Here is a 20,443-nt window from a genome sequence, read left to right on the forward strand (position 1 = left end):
AATTGACTTTCTGGGATCCATTGGTATACTGCAAAAGGTACTACCGAGATCCCTTACTGTTAGTAGTGAGGGAAATAGCACAGTCTAAAATTTGAGGATTGGGCATAACAGAGTGCCAAGGTATAACCATTATTTATTGCTCTTTGGTCTGCATGAATCTCTGTCCTCTTCCTTGACGTTTTTGGATGGGATGAATTGGGATGTTATAAGGGCTGGTGCATGGAATAATTAAACCCTTATTTAATATCCCTTGATTGTGAGTTTAATCCCTTTAATGGCTGAAGCATTCAATGGGTATTGCTTAATACTGGGAAGGGGTTCAGAAGAGTCAATGTGAACTGTTACAGAAGGAGCAGAGTGTGTGTATCCAATGTCAGGAGAACATTTAGACCAAAGGATTTCAGGGACAGTGTTAAGAACTCGATGCTGTGTAATTTGAATTATGGGAAAGACAGGTATTAGTACTGACCCGTTTGTTGTAGATTCTTTTATGATTTGTTGGTCTGTTATTTCTAGAGATATTTCTTGCTTTTGAGAGAAAGAAATATGGTACTGATAAGTCTTGAGAGGATCACATCCCAGGGAATGAACAGGAGCTGTGGGAATGAGAATGAGTGGGTGCCCAGCAATGGTCCCAATAAAATAGGAATAAACAAGGATTTAAAAAGAACCAGAGTATTGTAAACTCCCATCATTTGAATTGTACTTTGAGGAAGGGGGAAAGAGAGGCTGGTGGAGTTAAGAACTGATAATGTTGCTCCTATGTGTTTAAGAGTTCATGGTACCTATTTCCAATGATAAGATCTTCTCCTAAGGTGTTGGTTAGTAGTGGGGGGAGGTTTCTTTTATCTTTGAAGCCTCCCTATTCTGTCATGTGAACAAAAAGTGGAATTTTGTTTTGTTTTGTTTTCCAATTTTCTGAAAGAGAAAATTATCTTTAGGTGTTTTGGTCTTTATATGTCTTTTGAGTTTTAGGCAATTTTTCTTTCAATGCCCAGGATTTTTGTAATAATGATAAATTCCTTTAATAAAGATTGGATGTTGATTTCTTTGTTGCCTTCTAGATAGTTAATTGGTGTAATTAAAAATGCATGATCTTTGCAGCTTAGACCTATAAATCCATGGCTTGCAGGGTTTTCTGTTTTTCTGTCTGCTATATAGTGCAGGGTAACTGAATGCAGGTAAGGAATTATTAATGCCATCTTATTGCTTTCTGGCTGTTTTGTAGTCTTTTTGTTCCATTCTTTCTCTCTTGCTGTGAATTGATGATTTTCTGTAGTGGTACACTTTGATTCCCTTCTTTTAATTGTTAGTGTACCTATTGTAGTTTTGGGCTTTGTGATTACCATGAGGCTTTAGGTACCATTTTAATTTCATTTCCTTTTAATGGATATCTTGCTTAATTCTGTTTTCACCTGTCATGAACAGGCTACTAAGTAACATCTATTTAAATACATCCTTGCTCTCTGAGCCATTAAAAGTAAAATGTCTGGATCAAAGTGCATGAATATTTCAGAGGTTTTAAATCTTTTTTTGCCTATTTGCCATCCAGAAAAATTGTATCAATCTGGGAAAAGTGTCGTTCCATGATACTCCCAACAATTTGGCTATCATCATCCCTTTTAATTTCTGCCAAACTGACAGCTCTTTCCCCTCACCTCCAAAAGTAAAATAAACAAAACCTCAAGGATGTTTTAATTTCCTTAATTTATTTAAAAAAATTTAAAGATTTTATTTATTTACTTGAGAGAGAGAAAGTGAGAAAGAGAGCATGAGAGGGAAGAGGGTCAGAGGGAGAAGCAGACTCCCTGCTGAGCAGGAAGCCCGCTGCAGGACTCAATCCCGGGACTCCAGGATCATGACCCAAGCTGAAGGCAGTAGCTTAACCAACTAAGCCACCCAGGCACCCTAATTATTATTATTATTTTTTGTTTGTTTCTTTTTTTTTTTCCATTTTATTTATTTTTTCAGTGTAACAGTATTCATTCTTTTTGCACAACACCCAGTGCTCCATGCAAAATGTGCCCTCCCCATTACCCACCACCTGTTCCCCCAACCTCCCACCCTTGACCCTTCAAAACCCTCAGGTTGCCCCAACCTCCCACCCCTGACCCTTCAAAACCCTCAGGTTGTTTTTCAGAGTCCATAGTCTCTTTTTTAAGATTTTATTTTTAAGTAGTCTCTACAGCCAACGAGGAGCTCAAACTTATAAGCCTGGGATCAAAAGTCACAGGCTCTACCAATTGAGACAACCAGGTGCCCCTTAATATGCTTAATTTAAATTTAAATAAATTAAACATAGTTTCTTAAATTTAGTGGCTATTTGTATTTCTTCTTTTTTTGTATGTCCGTTGGTACTTCTTTCTATTTAGATGTTTGCCTTTTTCATACCAATTGCAAGAGCTTCTTATATATTAAAGGTGTTAATCTTTTTCTTTTGTAAAAGTCTTAGATATTTTTCTTATATTATTATTTGGCTGTTAACTCTCTTTTTCTTAATTGTATAGAAGTTCTAAAGTTTTACATAGTCACTGTAAGATGGTCTACCCAGGAGAACTGTGTTCTTGCCCACTAGTTAGAAGGAAAAAAAAAATTCAGTAAACAGTTTCAAAGAGTTACAAAACCAACAAGTCAAACATGGAGTAGTAAGGTACCCAGAGATGACGAATGGTGGGATGTTCCTATGGGGAGGAGTGGTATTAACAGAATCCATGATTTCAGTGACATGCAGAGTTTTCCTTCGGGAGCTGGAATTGATAAAGAGGGGCAGCTTATGCTGGAGACACTGCTTATAGCACAGCAAGAGGGAAGAAATATTGTGGTTTCTTTTTCTAGACTCTTGAATTTCTTACTAGTACCTCTCATTGTCCAAATCTAGCCTGAAGTTACTGGAAAGGGAATCTGGGAAACAGAATTTGGAGAAGCCATTTGACTGTGAAACAAAACATAGGAGAAATTGGGAAATGAATTGAGGGCAAACAGGCAAATGATCAGACAAATCTCATACTTCAGCTATTCTCTTTATGATTTCTAGATTTGGTGTTCTGGTAATAAAGTTCTTCCTCAAGATTTCTTCTTGTACTACTTGTATTCAGTTTTGGTTCTTACATATTTTGATAAAAGATGTGAATAGAAATCCAACCTTATTTCTAAATGACAGGCTCATTTTCTCATCACCATCATTTCTCCATTGATTTAAAATTACACCTTTAACATCTTCTGAAAATTTAAAGCAATTTAGGTTTACTTCTGTACTTTTATTTAGTTCTATATATCTCTTTGTATATTTTGATAGTCTACCATATTGCCTTGTATTCTAAAAGTTTGTGACAAACATTTATTCTTCCACATGATTCTTAAGATTATTTTGTATAATTAAGAGAGAATATGAGAATTAAAAGAATTGGAAAGGCTTAGGTATATACATTAATTATCCAAAGGACATTCTTCTTCCTGCTTATGCTTTTTGAATCAACCACAGAAAAGCATATGAAAGTTTAAAGACCTATATAGCAAAACTGCAATGTTGTTACCCAATGTTGCTACTCACTTAGGTTTCATGGTCACTGATCACAGTCCTAAGGAACCACCAGTACAGACTGTGGAAGAAAGGCAGGGTCCCTGGGTGAAACATTCACAAGAAAAACCTGGAATTGATAGGCTATTTGACATCTGAATTGGTGATAAAATATTCAAAGGAAAAAAACAACAACAAGGGGATTATTAACCCTAAAGAAAGGAAAATTATGTGGAAGAAAGGAAACATCATCATAGTACCCTATGTGTTTTTCCTATGTATATAATTTGTAATTTATACAGTTATAATGTTAATATTGAATATTGATAAACTTATAATTCTAATATAGCTATATTGAAAGGGTGAGGGGATATGAAGAATTAAGTGTGGAAATTCACATATTTCAACGTAGGAATTTAATAATTTTTAAAACTACAAAATCAACAAATAGTGGGGAGCCTGGGTGACTCAGTTAGTTGGGTGTCTGCCTTTGGCTCAGGTCCTGGAATTGAACCTGGCATGAGCCTCACTGCTCAGCAAGAGTCTGCTTCTCCCTCTCCCTCTACCCCTCTCCCCTACTTGTGTATGATCTCTCTCTGTCAAATAAATAAAATCATTTAAAAAAATCAACAAATAGTGACATAAGCATATGATTTAAAAATACAAACATGTCTAACAAAAGGACAGGTCGAAGATTGGAAAGTGGTGTGGGAACTGATATTTCTTCATTAGAAACTTTGAAGTTGTAGGGGAATAAAGTGAGCTTGAATAAGTAGATGAAATATTTAATGAATACTTATAATTAAGAGCAAGGATGAGCTTGCCCAATATGCCACAGTTCTTAAGTGACAGAACCTGGATTGAGACGCATTGAAAGGTTGGGAGAACTAGAGCAGAGTAAAAACCTGTCAGTAACCTAGGGCTAGAAGGGGAACTTTTTCAACTTGATGAAGAACATTTCTGAAAAAGCCATAGCATAAGTCGACTTCTGAATGGCAGTATGAAAAGTTCTGTGGCCCAATTTCCAACAGAACAGCATAAATGGTGACAATTTTATGTTAAAAAACATGATTTAAAAATCTTTGGGAAGTGGGGGCAGCTGTGCTAGTGCTCTGGCTGGTTCCTGTCCGGGAGGCGGTGCTGCCACAGGACCCTGAGACAGGGGCCAGGGCGCCAAAGGGTGGTGAGGAGGACTGGCTTGGCGTCCCCCACAGGCCTGGATGAGCTGGTGGGCGCATTCTCCCATGTACGAGGAGGAGGAGGAAGAGAGCAGCTACTACAGCTGCAAGCGCCTCTGCGTACTCAAGAACATGCTTGCATCCAGTGCACGGGGCGTGCTGACCTCTGAATTTCCCCCTGGGCCCCCTGAAGATGCAGGTGAGCATGCACTATGATGAGAACTACCACCAGGTGAAGTATGGCAACATGGGGCTGCCTGACATAGACAGCAAGGTGAGGATGGAGATCAATATGGCGCCCACCTCTGCTTTGCTCTACACACCTGTGCTCATCAGAGGCCTTGAAAGCCTTGTGCTTTGGGCTCTGTGTCCACATTAAGCTGTGAAAGCTGAAGTGTTGTGAGGACAGGACTCACTTGAGAGCACCAGTGAGTCCATATCTTTGCTACTCCATCTTAGGGCCCATGACTCCCAGATCAGGGATTGCTGCAAATCTCACGCTTCCTCATGAGCTGGGACCTGGAACTGTGGCCACTCTGCTTTCAGGCCATAGCAGTCTGGGTAAGCTCATGGTCAGAACCCCTCCCACTGCCCACAGGTTTTTTTGGCACCAAGTATATGATGTTCCTGGCTGCAGGTATTTATGTCCTCTTAAAAAAAATAATAAAAGAAAAAGAAAAAAAATATCTGGAAATTGTGCTGGGTATGCAGAAAATGAAACATTCATTCAAGAAAATGTATTAAAATTTGGTAAGAACAATGAGAATCTACAGCATTTGAATCATAAACTGTGCCTTCCCAGTTCAGTGTGACTAAAGTTCCACTCCACTCATGTGTAGCCAAGAACACAAAAATTCCCCCCAACATCTCGTCTACCTCCTAGTAGTTGACTGTGTTACCTCCCAGGAGGCCCACACCTATAGCTTTTCTCATCTCCTTCCAGGTATGTATTGTGGAAGTTTAATTCTGGGTGACTGTGATCTAGTGTTTGGGGATCCCTTCTACCCAGTCCTCACTCATAAGGTAGAGATTGTGACACAACATAAATACCAGGACCAGATCACCCTTGAGCCCAGATCATTTATTTGTAAGGCACTTGTTCCAAACTGGGAGGGGTAAGCTGAGATCAGAGGCTGCTTGCTGTACCTACCCAGTGACTCCCTTCTGTAGCAGGGTTATCACATGGAGAGACATGGGTCACTATCACTACTCACAAGTCTGAAAGTTGAGTCTTAGAGATTTTACCCAAAAGGGAAGAAAGCCCTTAAGAACTGGGACTTCCAAAAGTGTCCTCCAAAGAAAGTGACTTTATTAGCAGAAGATGATTAGGAGGAGTTTGGTGGAACTATTGGTGAAACATCCAGCTGGTTTGCCAAGAAAAATACTGGATGGGAGAAAATAACGAAGAGCTTGCCTCAAGTCAGAAAGAGTCTCAAACATTATCCTCAAAAACTATGCTTCAAAGGGGCCCAAATTTAATTGCTTATGAATGTGGTACAATTTATTCCCCAAGGCATTAAAAAGAAAGATAGAGAGGGAGAGAGCATGCTTATGCTATTGCTGGGAGTTAATGTGGCATAAGAGCTGCATATGGTCAAAGAAAGAGGTAAGAGGACCTCTGATAAAGTCATGGTCATCCCAAGGGACTGTGTGTATGCTGCATCCTCTGGAGAGCAACTTCAGAGGCTTTACACTGCAGGGGAAATGGACCTCATACAAACACACACACACACACACACACACACACACACACACACACTCTCCAAGTCACTAAACAAAAATATAACAAGACTCAAGGATGAATATCAATGTATCATCTTACATGTATTATCTTAATACAATGTATTATCTTAAATGCCTAGTTCTCAACAACAACAAAAAAGTCATGAGATAGGCAAAAATGTAACCCATCCAGCAGAAAATCAGCAGAAAATATAAATTGACTGTGAGAACGTTGGATTCAACAGAAAAAACTTAAAAATAATCATGATAGATATGTTCAGATCAGAACTAAAGGAAACAAGTATTAAGTAAAGGAAGGTGTGAATGCAATATTATGTGAAACAGACACTATCAATAAAGAGAAAGTATAAAAAAACAAGTGGAAATTCTGTAATTGAAAAGTACAACTCAAAAAAATCACTACAGAAGTTCAACTGTAGATTTAAACTGACAGAAGGAAGATCAGTGAATTTGAAGTTATATCATCAGAGAGTATGCAATCCAAAGGAAGAAGGAAAAAAAGAATGAAAAGAAATGCACAGCCCCTCAGAGAGATAAGGCCAGCACTAAATGCATCAACATGTGCTTTTGTGAGTACCAGGAAAACACATTTCTGATGAAAGACTTGCATAAAAAGATTCAAGTTATTTGTTGATAAAAAATTAACAAAAAGCACACAATCCAATAAACATTGGGTAAAAAGACTGAACAAGCATTTTACCAAAGAAGACATACAGATGATAAGGATATGAAAAGCTGCTCTACATTATTTGCCATAGAGAATTGTAAATTAAAGCAATAATGGCATATGTAAAGGAACAGCTAAAATTAAGAAAAACAATACCAGTTGTTGGCAAGAATAGGGAATGACAGGAACACACACACACTGTGCCTACTGTCAGAGCCCAGAAGCAATGACATTGCAGAAACAGTTTGCATACCTATGGCCCAGATTTTGGTTCTTAATACCATTTTCCAGTCAAAGAAATTAGATCTACTTGAAGAAATAGCAGATTTGGTGACTAGGGTAGGAAATAAATATGCAGGATGAACCTGGAGCATCTTGTAATGCCAGAAAATAGAAAAAAAAAAAAAGCAAAACAACAAACACAAACCCACCCTACATACACAATGATGGGTGTGTGTCAAAGGGACACAGGAGCCAATGGAAATAGCTCCCTGTGGCCAAAGCTAGCATGATTTGAGCAGCAAAATTAATAAAGTAGCGTTTAATTTTATCAAAGTATAAAATAAACGTCTGGGGCACCTGGGTGGCTCAGTGGGTTAAAGCCTCTGCCTTCTGCTCAGGTCATGATCTCAGGGTCCTGGGATCAATCCCTGCATCCGGCTCTCTGCTCAGCAGAGAGCCTGTTTCCTCTCTCTCCCTCTCTGCCTGCCTCTCTGTCTACTTGTGATCTCTGTCAAATAAATAAATAAAATCTTAAACATCTATGATTCTATATTGATGTAAATAGAGGTTTGCATATATAAGTAAGTGAGGTGACTAGATAAATCTTCCATGCAGAAGAATTCCAGTTTGTATAGATACTTTGCCCCAGGGAGGTGGTCCATTTCTTTCTTCTCTGTAAATGTGGACTGTGGGTAGCTACTTCCTTACACAGAACACAGTAAGAGAGGGTGGAGGAAAAGCAGCTTCACTGCAGAGGAAACTAACAACACTACCTCAACCAGGTGGTCAAGGTCAACATCAAGATTTACAAGTTGTGAGGACAGTATTTGTCACTGACAGGATGTAATGAAAATGGTGATTTACCTCGGGGACCTTTCCCCAAAAAAGCTATCCCCCCAACCTAATCATGAGAAAAAAGTATCAGAATAATCACAATTGAGGAATATTCTACAAAATGCCTGATTAATATTTCTCAAAACTTACCAAGGACTTCAAAAACAAGGAATGTTAGAAAAACTATCACAATGAGAATCTTGAGGCTTACCTTTAAAGGCTTAGTCTGGTCTTGAAAAATTAGTAAGCTAAGATTATTTTCTACTGAAGTAAGTCTTGACTAAGTACAGGAAGACTTCTGTCCTTTATTGGCTGGTGTTGGAGTGAAGGTCATAGACCTGAGTCTTAACCTATTACATACGTTAGCTTCAGTCAGCTGAAAATCTGAAATTAAAAATATGCTAAAAATCCTAAACACAAGTTTCCAGAAGCCTGCTGTTAAAAAGCTTCTAAGGATCTACTAACTTGAAGTCTAAGAGCAAGGAGAGACGAGCTCGAAGCCTATCCTGTTCCGCATTTGGGAGGAAAGAACAATGTTTCTTACAAATTACTAAGTTTTGCACAAGGCAGAAACCAATGTATACTAGGGCATGGAATTGGTTTCATTTTATTCCAGAGGATTCTTCTTCTACAGTTTAGAAACAGCATGAGGAATGAATCTTAACTGGTCTCTTAATTGGAAGTGGTAAACTTGGTCTCTGTATTCATGAAGCCAGACAGTGTAAGCAGACTGTGGAAGCAGAGAGTAGAACCAGCTTCCTGTAGCCACAGACCACTAGCCTGTATCTAGCTAAAGCAAAGATCAACTGGAACAATTATCCAAAGTCACAGTTAACTGTACTAAAAGGTGAAGTTCACCACTATATTATTTTAAAGGAAGTTGCCTAAAAGTAAGAATTCAATTAACCTGGGTGAGAAAAATCAAAACAAGTACTCACGAATGAGTTGTCCATAAAAGGCCAACTGATGAGAAAGCATCTGCTACGCTTCACATGAAGACATAAAGCCTTACTTGGCAAGTCTGAATTTCTACAGATTCTCATTTGAAGGTAATTGCTGGCTGCTTTTGTCCCCAGAGATTGGCATAGGAGTTGGTGGACTGGTATCTGACTTTCTTCCTTGATCTCTCTCTCTGAAGAACGCAAGGGCTGCTGGGGAAAGCGGACTTTTGGTGACGATAGGTGACCTCTGGTCTGCAGAGAGTTTGTAACTGCTTGGAACATGTCTTAGAATCATTCTCCCTCTCGGTAGCTAGAAATTTAGAATAGCTAAAATCTGTAGGAATGAACCTCTGAGGGCCGAAAATGTGACATTTGGGAACAGTTCTTAAACTCTGATTAACTAGCTATAATATAGTTTTGTGAAGTTACTGCACTGATGCTGGACCTTGTGGTGTGTCTGTCCCTAAATAAGTGTTTGCTCCCCTTCAATCTGCTGTAAACAGTAGCACCCATTGTAGCGTTTGTTTGATTTTTTTTTTAATGTTTCATATGAAAACTACAAACTACCTTAATTTTTACATGTGTTTCCTCACTGTAGATAAGCCTATCTTGCTCTCTGGATTTTTTTGTGTATATGTGATCTACCAATTAACTACTTTTGCAGTTTTAATCTTGTATTATTTCTTCTACTTTGTTTTGTGTAAAAGGGGAAAAATAAAAAAAGCTGGAATCCCCCCCCCCAAAAAAAAACTATCACAGACGCCTGATGACTAAAGGGACATGATGACTAAATATAAAGTGATATACTGAATGGGATTCTGGATGCAAGGACACTAGATTAAACTATAGAAATCTGAATCAAATATGAATTTTACTTCATAATGTATCAATATTGGTTCATTAATTATAACAAAAGTACTAAGGTAGGAGGTTAATGACATGGGAAAATGGGTGTGTCAGATATGGGAATTCTCTATGCTATCTTTATTATTTTCTATAAATCCAAAACTGTTTGAAAATTTTTTTAAAAATTTGCTAAAAATTCTTTGAGGTAAAGTTCTTATTTCTCAAAATGCAGCCAGAGAACACTTGGGGAAAAACAATCACCAGATTTCTGCTTCCAATGATAATAATTGATTCAAAAGTTATTGTCATAGGATGCCAAAACTGTTGATGAAAAATTATTAGGGAACAAGAAGTTCACATGGTGTCAATGTACCACCCTACAAATTAGATTTTTGTAACAAAGAAATATGTTATCTTTATCATAGAGCTGATGGTACCACCTTAATGAAGTAATCTTGAAGAGCTTCAGTTAACAAGACAAGCTAATATGATAGGCTTCATGATGAGATTAAAAAAAGCAACACACTTGTGATTTATAAATTTTTTTTTTGATTTTTTTTCCCATTTTATTTATTTTTTCAGCGTAACAGTATTCATTCTTTTTGCACAACACCCAGTGCTCCATGCAAAACGTGCCCTCCCCATTACCCACCACCTGTTCCCCCAACCTCCCACCCCTGACCCTTCAAAACCCTCAGGTTGTTTTTCAGAGTCCATAGTCTCTTATGGTTCGCCTCCCCTTCCAATTTTTTTTTTTTAATAAACATATAAGGTATTTTTATCCCCAGGGGTACAGGTCTGTGAATCGCCAGGTTTACACACTTCACAGCACTCACGATAGCACATACCCTCCCCAATGTCCATAGCCCCCTCCCCCTCTCCCAATCCCACCTCCCCCCAGCAACCCCCAGTTTGTTTTGTGAGATTAAGAGTCATTTATGGTTTGTCTCCCTCCCAATCCCATCTTGAATAGATTTACAAATTTTTTAATTTAATGTTATCATGAGGAAACATCACAAAAATAGATATGGTTGGATATTTTACATGATGTCTGACACAAATATTTAAAAATTTTAAATGTCATGAAAAGAAAAAAAAAAGCAAGAAGTTTGTTCTAAATTACAGGAAGTTAGGGAATGATAATAAAACAAATAGTGGCCTTTAATTGAATTCTCAATGAAAAATAAATTGCTAAGAAGGACAATTTGGGGAAAACTAGGAAAAATTTTAATGTAAACACCATAACAGGTGATGTTAAATTTCTTGGGGTTAATAATGATATGATAGGGTGCCTGGATGGCTCAGTCAGTTAAGTGTCTGCCTTTAGCTCAGGTCATGATCCTGGGGTCCTGGAATCAAGCTGCATTCACCTAGGGCTCCCTGCGCAGCAGGGAGCCTGCTTCTCCCTCTCCTGTCCTCACCCTACACCCTCCCACTAGTGCTTGCTCTCTCTCTCTCGCTCTTTCTCTAATAAACAAAATCTTTAAAAAAAAATATGACAGTGTAGGAAATGTCTTTGTTCTTTTGAGGTATATATTGAAGAATTTATGGGTAAACTGTCATAATTTCATTGCTATGTATAGTCACATATACATTTTCAGATGGATTATTGGGCAAATGTGGTGCAGTGTTAACAATTAATCATTTTAACTTAAGAAAATTCATGGGCATTTTCCCAACTTTTCTGTAGGTTTGAAATTTTTCAAAATAAATCTGAAGGAAAATGTCATTGATTCACATTTTTCTTGACTCATTGCCCTGTTTCTCTATCCACTTAACAGCTTAGTTTCTTGGAAGTTTTCCACTCCTGCTACTTTCACTTCTCTATGTTGTGTACAATATGACTTAGTGGTTAAGAACATGGAATTTGGAATGGATCCCTCAATATGATCCCTGTGCTCCACCTTAATATTTCTGTAGATAAATTAGGAAACCTCTTTGTTCCCCATTTTTTCATTGGGGCTATAGGAAATTAAAATACAGAAGTCAAAGTAAAAAATATAATAGAAAAGCTGAGTAGTTAAATGGATAGTGATGAAAAGTTATTTGCAAGCTTAAAGAGTGTCTTAGAGTTAATTTAAAATAAAGCAGAAAATGAGAGATGAGGCAAGAGACATGAATATATCTATTAATATTTATCTAATTTTAATAAAAACATTTTTTCCAAACAAGATTAACAGTAAGAAAATCTATTGGATTTTAAAGTGAAAAGAGATGGTTAATTCCAAGGACCCTAAGTCTTCCTCTCTGTGATTCCCTCAGCTATGCCCTCATTTGTGTGTTGACTTCATCTCCTGGCTGGTATCTCTTTTGGAGGCAAAATGGTTGTAGACTGTGCCAGATTTCATATCCACAAAACATGGCATTCAGAGGAAGAAAGACTACATTTTTTGGTGAATCTCTTTTAAAACAAAGGAAGCCTATATCCCAGAAACTTCCAGAAAATTACCTCTTTTGTCTCATTGGCCCCAAATAAGTCATGGATTCTTCCTTTAACAGACCTCTAGGCTTCAGTGTTGGTAAGGGTTAGAAGTGGGTGGTGCAGAAATACAAAAACAGAATTTGTCATATGCTTGGAAAAAGGAAAGAGATCAAAGCATGTGAATTTGACAACTAAAAATATCCCCTAAAATAGAGAGTGGCTACAAAGGAACAGCATTCATAGAACTCAGGTTTCCAGATTCCTTTACACCCTTAAAAAAGTGTTAAGGACCCTGTAGAGCTTTATGTCTGTGGGTTATATCTAATACTACTTACAATATTAGAGATTAAAACCATGAAATTAAAATTATTTATTGACTTGTTTTTAAAAATAAAAATAACAAACCCATTACATATTAACATAAATGATTATATTAAAATATATTAAAGGAAATGGTAGTAAATGGCCAGATGTGTTAGATACCTTTTTAAGTATTAATGACAGGAAATTAGTAATAAGTAGGTTGGTACTCACAGGAAGAAGATAGGCCTTCATTTTATTATCCAGTAGTTACAGTTTCCTATTTTTTCTTTAAAATGTTGCTTCTATCTGTGCCCTCATCTCCTTTTATCCTCCAGTGTCAGCTCTCATCATCTAATATATGAATTCTTACAGTTAGCCTCATTGCTTCTAGCTTCATTCCAATCAATTGCCGGATTCGTTTTCTAAAAAATACAATCTTATTATCTGGTTCTAGGAAGTATTCAATGTCTGATGCCTCTTGAGATAAAGTCCGATTCTTAAGGGTGGCATTTAAAACTCTCAGTAACCTTATCCCTTTCCACCCTTATTTCCCATATTCCACAACAGCTTTTATTTATTTATTTATTTATTTATTTATTTATTTATTTTATTTTATTTTTTTTCAGTGCAACAGTATTCATTGTTTTTTTTTTTTTTTTAAAGATTTTATTTATTTATTTGACAGACAGAGACCACAAGCAGTCAGAGAGGCAGGCAGAGAGAGAGGAAGGGAAGCAGGCTCCCTGCTGAGCAGAGAGCCTGATGTGGGGCTTGATCCCAAGACCCTGGGATCATGACCTGAGCTGAAGGCAGAGGCTTTAGCCCACTGAGCCACCCAGGCACCCCGGTATTCATTGTTTTTGCACCACACCCAGTGCTCCATGCAATACGTGCCCTCCCTATTACCTACCACCTGGTTCCCCAACCTCCCACCCCCCGCCCCTTCAAAACCCGCAGGTTGTTTTTCAGAGTCCATAGTCTCTCATGGTTCATCTCCCCTTCCAATTTCCTTCAACTCTCTTCTCCTCTCTATCTCCCCATGTCCTCCATGTTCTTTGTTATGCTCCACAAATAAGTGAGACCATATGATACTTGACTATCTTTGCTTGACTTATTTCACTCAGTATAATCTCTTCCAGTCCTGTCCAAGTTGCTACAAAAGTTGGGTATTCATCCTTTCTGATGGAGGCATAATACTCCATTGTGTATATGGACCACATATTCCTTATCCATTCATCCGCTGAAGGGCATCTTGGTTCTTTCCACAGTTTGGCCACCGTGGCCATTGCTGCTATAACATTGGGGTACAGATGGCTCTTCTTTCCACAACAGCTTTTAACAAGAGTTTTGTCAGCTTTCTGACTCTGTCCATGGTTCACCTCCTTCGTCCCAGTTCCCAGTGTCACACTTATTTCCATAAACATTGACTGTTATATCTTTTTTCCTCCAAACATCATTTTTTAAAAATTATTTTTAAGGTACATCTTACTTCTGATTCTGCATAGGGACTAAATACCCTAGGTGACAAGGATCTCCATTTCCTAAGCTCCCAAGCAGCATTGATACAAATTCTAGCTCAATCTGAATTACCTGATTGAACTTGAGCAAGCCACTCATTGTTTCAAAGTATGAGGTTTTTACTGAGAAAATCCATACAAAATCATATACCAATTGGTAGGTAATATATATGGAAGTTCTAGTTTCGTTCCTAGCAAATAACATGTCCTCAGTAAATTAATTTTTTCTGTCATATTTGCATATTTAAATGACCAATAAATATTTTTGTTTAGGTATTTACAATTTTCACTAATTTGTGCCTTATTTATGCTTTACACCATCTCCAACTTTTTGTTAATGTTGTGAATGTATCAGTAACTTACACTGGAGTTAAGTTGGTGGAATTCCTGATAACAAACAAGATAAGTAATATCAGAGGAAAAAAACTTTTAATTTAATGTATTCAAGATTACATTTCATTTTTGAAACACCTCATCAAAGTATGTGAAAATATCCAAATCCATGTGGATATAAAATCCATAAGTATCAACTATTTTAATTACAGATTGATAAATCACCAGTGTACAGATATGGTATTTCAGAGAACTTGAGAATAAAATTAACTAACACTAAAGATGAAAATAGTCTTTTTTATTATACATTTTATTAATATTCTTGTTTTTAATATTTTTTAATGGTGGTAAAAGATATATAACAAAATTTCCACTTTCAAGGATTTGATTTGAGATTTTGATTTGAGAAAATATTGATTTGAGAATATTCTGTGTATACTAATATTCAAATACATTCTCTTGAATAAACTCAAAGAAAATTAAGAATCAAATATATACAGTTTACTTCTGACAGATGGTATTGCTTGATCAGGGATTAATTCTTGAGAACCTGGGATATGCCAGAGTTTGCTTTGGAATTCCAGAAATTTGTCAACAATATTATATGGAGGTGATCTTTATACACACTGACTTCTATTCCTAGTGTTATATTTATTGAAAATTATAACTCAATACTCTTTGAAACAAAGTTAATAGTTTAACTAATTTCTTTGTGAAACAGTTTATAACCTGAAGAAAAATTATTTAGTTCATTGTTACTGGAAGGTAGTGGCTTAGATTTTGGAAAACATTGTAGCAGAATCTCTCCTTGCTGAACTTACTAATTTGACTCCTATACTATCATGTTTTAGTAATTGAATATTTTAGGTACAAAGTGGCTCTCTTCTACTTTCCCAACATTCCATGATTTAAAAAACATTTTTTCAAATTTAAATTAATTTTCCACAGAGGTGGATATTTCTTTTAGAATGTTATAAAATATTCTTTATAATTTTTTTCATAGCTTTTATTACTTCCTTATTTCTTAGACTATAAATAAGAGGATTTAATAAAGGGATCACTAGAGTATAAAAAACAGCACCAGGTATATCTTCATCCTCTTCTTTAACTGAATGTGGGCGAAGGTACACAAAGAGAAGAGAACCATAGAATATTGAGACAGAGAGAAAGTGAGATGCACAAGTAGATAAGGCTTTGCCTCTTCCCTCTTTAGATTTCATTTTGAAAATAGTAGAGAGAATGTAGAGGTAAGATATTAAGACACTGGCAATGGTGAAGACTTGAATTGAGCCTGAAAAGATAAATAGTACCATTTCATTGACATAAGGGTCAACACAGGAAAGTCTGTATAATGGAAAAACATCACAAAAAAAGTGATTAATTTGATTTGACCCACAGAAAGTTAACCTAAAGAGGAATCCTATATGAATCATGGAATGAAGGTTTCCAGCTATGTAGACCCCTGTGGTCATCTGAATGCAGAGTTTCTTTGACATCATGGTGTGGTACTGCAGTGGGTTGCATATGGCCACATAGCGATCATAGGCCATTGCTGCCAGGAGAAAGCAGTCTACAGTTTCAGCAAGGGAGAAAAAATAAAACTGTGCAATACATTCATAAAGGGAAATCATTCTGTCCTTAGAAAAGAAGTTCTCTAACATTTTGGGGGTAATGGCACAGGAACAACAGGAATCCATCAGTGCCAGGTTGCCCAGGAAGATGTACATTGGTGTGTGAAGACGACCCTCCATAAAAATCAATGTCACCAGGCCAAGATTCCCCACCATAGTGATCACATAGATAGTGAGAAACACCACAAATAGGAGGCTCTTCAACTCTGGGTGATCTGTAAATCCTATGAGGATAAATTCAGTGATCAAGGAGTAGTTATCCTCAGTCATATTCACCTTCTCTGTTGAGATAGGAATTCTGGAGATATAAGATTCTAATTTAAAGTGTGTATGACTTTCCTTCCAAATTTTTCTTTTTACAAAAAAGAGAGGAGCTTCTTTAAACTTCCCTTAGTATCTCTGGATACAGGCACACACATTCCCCTAAAATGCCAACTTTATAACCTCTACTCTGTAAATCAGTATTCCCATGAATATTTTTGTAATTCCAAGAAGAATGCTTACAGTGGATAAGGTTTATCTTTATGAATTCATGCATAAGTAGTGTAAATCTATCATTCCTATATTTGGTCCATTGTTGGAAAATATTTCAGTGTCAGTTTTTGTATTAAAGATCCTTAAATTTACAATCCATTTTCACATTTCACATTTTTTAACTGAGCAAAAAGCTTTCATGTACTCTTCCAGTGGAGTGAATGCTTGAAAATAACATTAAACAGATATTAAATTTATATCTTAGGAATTGTATGAAGATCACAAAGGATTAAAAATAGGATCCTCACCTTCAGAGAAAATCACTTGGAATATCCAAGGAAATAAATATCTATATATTTTCACCTCTTCTCATCCCTTTCCCTAGTATTAGCTCTGTCCATGCCATCATTCCTGTTGATTTTTGCCCAGATTTCTAAATCCCTTCTTTCTTTATGTAAAGCATACATGTAATGCTTACATATATGTTTATGCATACATATAATGTTTACATATAATGCTACTTAAGAAAGTTTAAACTAAATTCTCCAGACCACATTGATTTTCACTTCAATGATTCAATCATTTCATTGATTCTCAAGCATATCCTATATACCCAACACAATCTAGAGTTGCTTGTGCATAATCTACATGGCTTTTTTCCCTCATATATGCATATACAGTTTCCTTATTAGAATTGTAGACATTTGAGTTAAGCTGTGACCTATACTTATTATAAGTTATTTAATGCTATAGAGAAAAAAGTATTGATTCCAGTCCTAGCTTCAAACACCTGAGATAGGTGAACTTGTCAGTATACTACCACTGATCCTTAGTGACTGCTTTGGTTTCTGAAAATTGAGACTGCTTATCTTGAAGAATAGCCTACAAAGGAAATTCTTCAAAATTTATCATTAAAAACATTATGTATCATTCTCTAATCCGAATTAACCCATCTACTATTTTCTTATTTCCTAAGAAACTTATATAAGATTTTCTGAAGTATATCACAGTAGTTTAAAAGCTAAAAAAATAAGCTTGCCTGCTTGCCTGTATATTTTAGTTTTGTAACACTTAGCAAAGGGGAAAAACCTTTAATCTTAATATGATTTTTGAGATGGGACTCCTGGGTGGCTCAGATGATTAAGCATCTGCCTTTGGGTCAAGTCATGACATCCAGATCCTGGGATTGAGCCCCATGTCTGGCTCCCAGCTCAGTGGGGAGTCTGCTTCTTCCTTTCCCACTACCTCTCCCCTTCCTTTCACTCTCTGTCTCTCTCTCTGTCAAATGAGTATACAAAAAAAAAGTTAAAAATATTATTTTTGAGAACAAATTTTGTTTTCTTTCAAAGTCTATCTTCTATCATTACTTAGTGATCCATTAGGATATACTGACCAATCTAATTATGTAGATTCTATGGTCAAAATATGTTTATTTTTCTGTAATTGAAACATCAAAATGAAGGCACAGGTTGAATGTTTTATTTTCTTGTCTTAAAATATTAAATATAAACCATTTAATTATTCAGCTATGTTAGAAGTAACTTTCAATGTACTTTCTGGATTATTTAACAGAATTAAGCTGTATTCTTACCTGTACATTTTGAAATTTTACTTTATAATCAGAAAAGATCAGCATGAACTCAGTTTAAATCTCATGCTAATTTACCATAGCCTTCAGTTGTGGGAAGACTTAGGTGAGAATTTGAAATCTGAGAACAATGAAAAAATGCTACTTAATTCAGATAAATAAATAATTATGGGTGCTAATAGTAAAGGTAAAGATAAATTTGAATACTTCCTTTACCTGAATGTTGAAGAGTTTTATAACATCACATTGCCTTTTTTTTAATGGTGTTAAGTCTTGTAAAATTTCAGGATATAAATTCCGGTCTCAAAAATATTTGGGATTAAAAGAATGTAAATCTGGAAGACTACTAATAGTTCAGTGTCAATAATTATGTTCCTTACAATGCAAACTTAAATTTTCAATCAAATGCTTATGGGACTTCTCTACAATGACAGTGGATTTCTATGGGGAGATACAGTACCCAAAGCATATTAACTCTGTGACATATTAAAGATAACCTGTGAGACAATGAGGTTAAAATAAATGACCTTAGTTAAAGTCACTAGGTCATTTGATATTATCTTCCTGATTTCTTTTTTTAAAAGATTTTATTTATTTATTTGACAGACAGAAGTCACAAATAGGCAGAGAGGCAGGCAGAGAGACAGGAGGAAGCAGGCTCCCCGCTGAGCAGAGAGCCCGATGCGGGGCTCGATCCCAGAACCCTGAGATCATGACCTGAGCTGAAGGCAGAGGCTTAACCCACTGAGCCACCCAGGCGCCCCTATCTTCCTGATTTCTTATGTAACTGACATCATTTTTAGAATTCTATTCATTATCCTGTGCATATAAACATAAAATGAGCAAAAGAGAGTCTCAGGTCAGTTTGGACAGTTACTGGAGAGATTAATAGGGTTTATGAAAGATGATGAGCATTTAGAGAGGAGACCAAAAGTTGTAGTAGGGTTAGCTGGCTCATCAACACCTTCACTCTGAGTTGAATTTTTCCCCATGTATTGCAAAACCCTTGGAAACGTTGCTGTTACCCTTTAGCCCCACATATGATTTACTGAGTTGTTCTCTGTTCTTTTCAGTTCACCCCAATTCCTTTATCTTTCTTACCCTCTTTTCCGCCTTCACTCTACTAATAATATAAATATAGTGTATATTTAATAAAAATACCATACGTAGATCATGTCTATAAGCAGTCACTTGTTCCATTTGCTATAGACATAACATGGAAGGGATTTCTCTGGGATGTTCATTCCTTAATTTCTTTTTCTTTTCTTTTCTTTTTTTATTTTATTATCATATAATGTATTATTTGCTTCAGGGGTACAGGTCTGTGAATCATCAATTTTACACAATTCACAGCACTCACCATAGCACATATTCTCCCCAATGTCATAAACCATTCACCCTATCCCCCCCAACCCCCAGCAACCCTCAGTTTTTTTCCTGAGATTAAGAGTCTCTTAAGGTTTGTCTCTATCTCCTGTCCCATCTTGTCTCATTTTTCCCCCTCCCCTCCCCCAACAACCCCCCACCTGTCTCTCAAATTCCTCATATCAGAAAGATCATATGGAATACTATGCAGCCATAAAAACCCTGAAAACTTGCCATTTGCAATGATGTGGATGGAACTAGAAGGTATTATGCTAAGTGAAATAAGTCAGAGAAAGACAATTATCATTCCTTCATTTCTAATGCCTTCAACAGTGGTACTTTGTAGTGCTTAACACATATTTGTTGAATGAATTAAAAAAATGATACTCTACTGCTCAGGAATTTGCAATGGTCTCTTATGGTTTTTAAACCAAATTCATTTTTTCTTATTTTGATATTCCAGATGCTCCACAGTCAGCCATCTTATCTATCCCCTTCCTTTCTTCCTCTTAGGTCAGGGCACTTGGTCATGTGCATCTCTTCACTGCTCTTTTGTGCTTCAGCTAATTCACTTATTATACTTCCCTCATCTAAATCTCCTTCTTTCTTTCCTTCCTTATCAAAACTACTTGTCCTTGATCTCAAATCAGATCTCCTTCATGAGGACTTTCCTAGGTCCTTAAACAGAATTGATATTTTCTTTTCTTGATTTACATGATATCTAGCTGCTTTTATAATGCTTTCACCACTGTATCAAGTGTGACTCATATGTGTCTTGACTGTAATAGTCTTGACTACATATTAAATCACCAATCATGTCATGCATCTTTTTGAGAAACTGACAACAAACTGAGCTAGATCT

The 20,443-nt window shown here is 36.5% G+C and overlaps 1 protein-coding gene across 1 annotated transcript; it reads right to left on the bottom strand.

Moving 5' to 3' along the window:
* Nucleotides 1–15,494: 15,494 nt before the first annotated feature.
* LOC123940472 (olfactory receptor 5K1-like) lies at nt 15,495–16,424 on the bottom strand. The gene has a single exon (XM_046003317.1). The coding sequence runs from the start codon at nt 16,422–16,424 to the stop codon at nt 15,495–15,497; it is 930 nt and encodes a 309-aa protein (XP_045859273.1).
* Between the last annotated feature and the right edge of the window lie 4,019 nt (nt 16,425–20,443).

The sequence above is a fragment of the Meles meles genome, chromosome 4 (genome assembly GCF_922984935.1).
Source record: "Meles meles chromosome 4, mMelMel3.1 paternal haplotype, whole genome shotgun sequence".
Lineage (NCBI taxonomy): Eukaryota > Metazoa > Chordata > Mammalia > Carnivora > Mustelidae > Meles > Meles meles.

What these genes read in the sequence shown, in the direction of transcription:
- LOC123940472 (XM_046003317.1), bottom strand. Translation starts at nt 16,424, where the DNA reads ATGACTGAGGATAACTACTCCTTGATCACTGAATTTATCCTCATAGGA.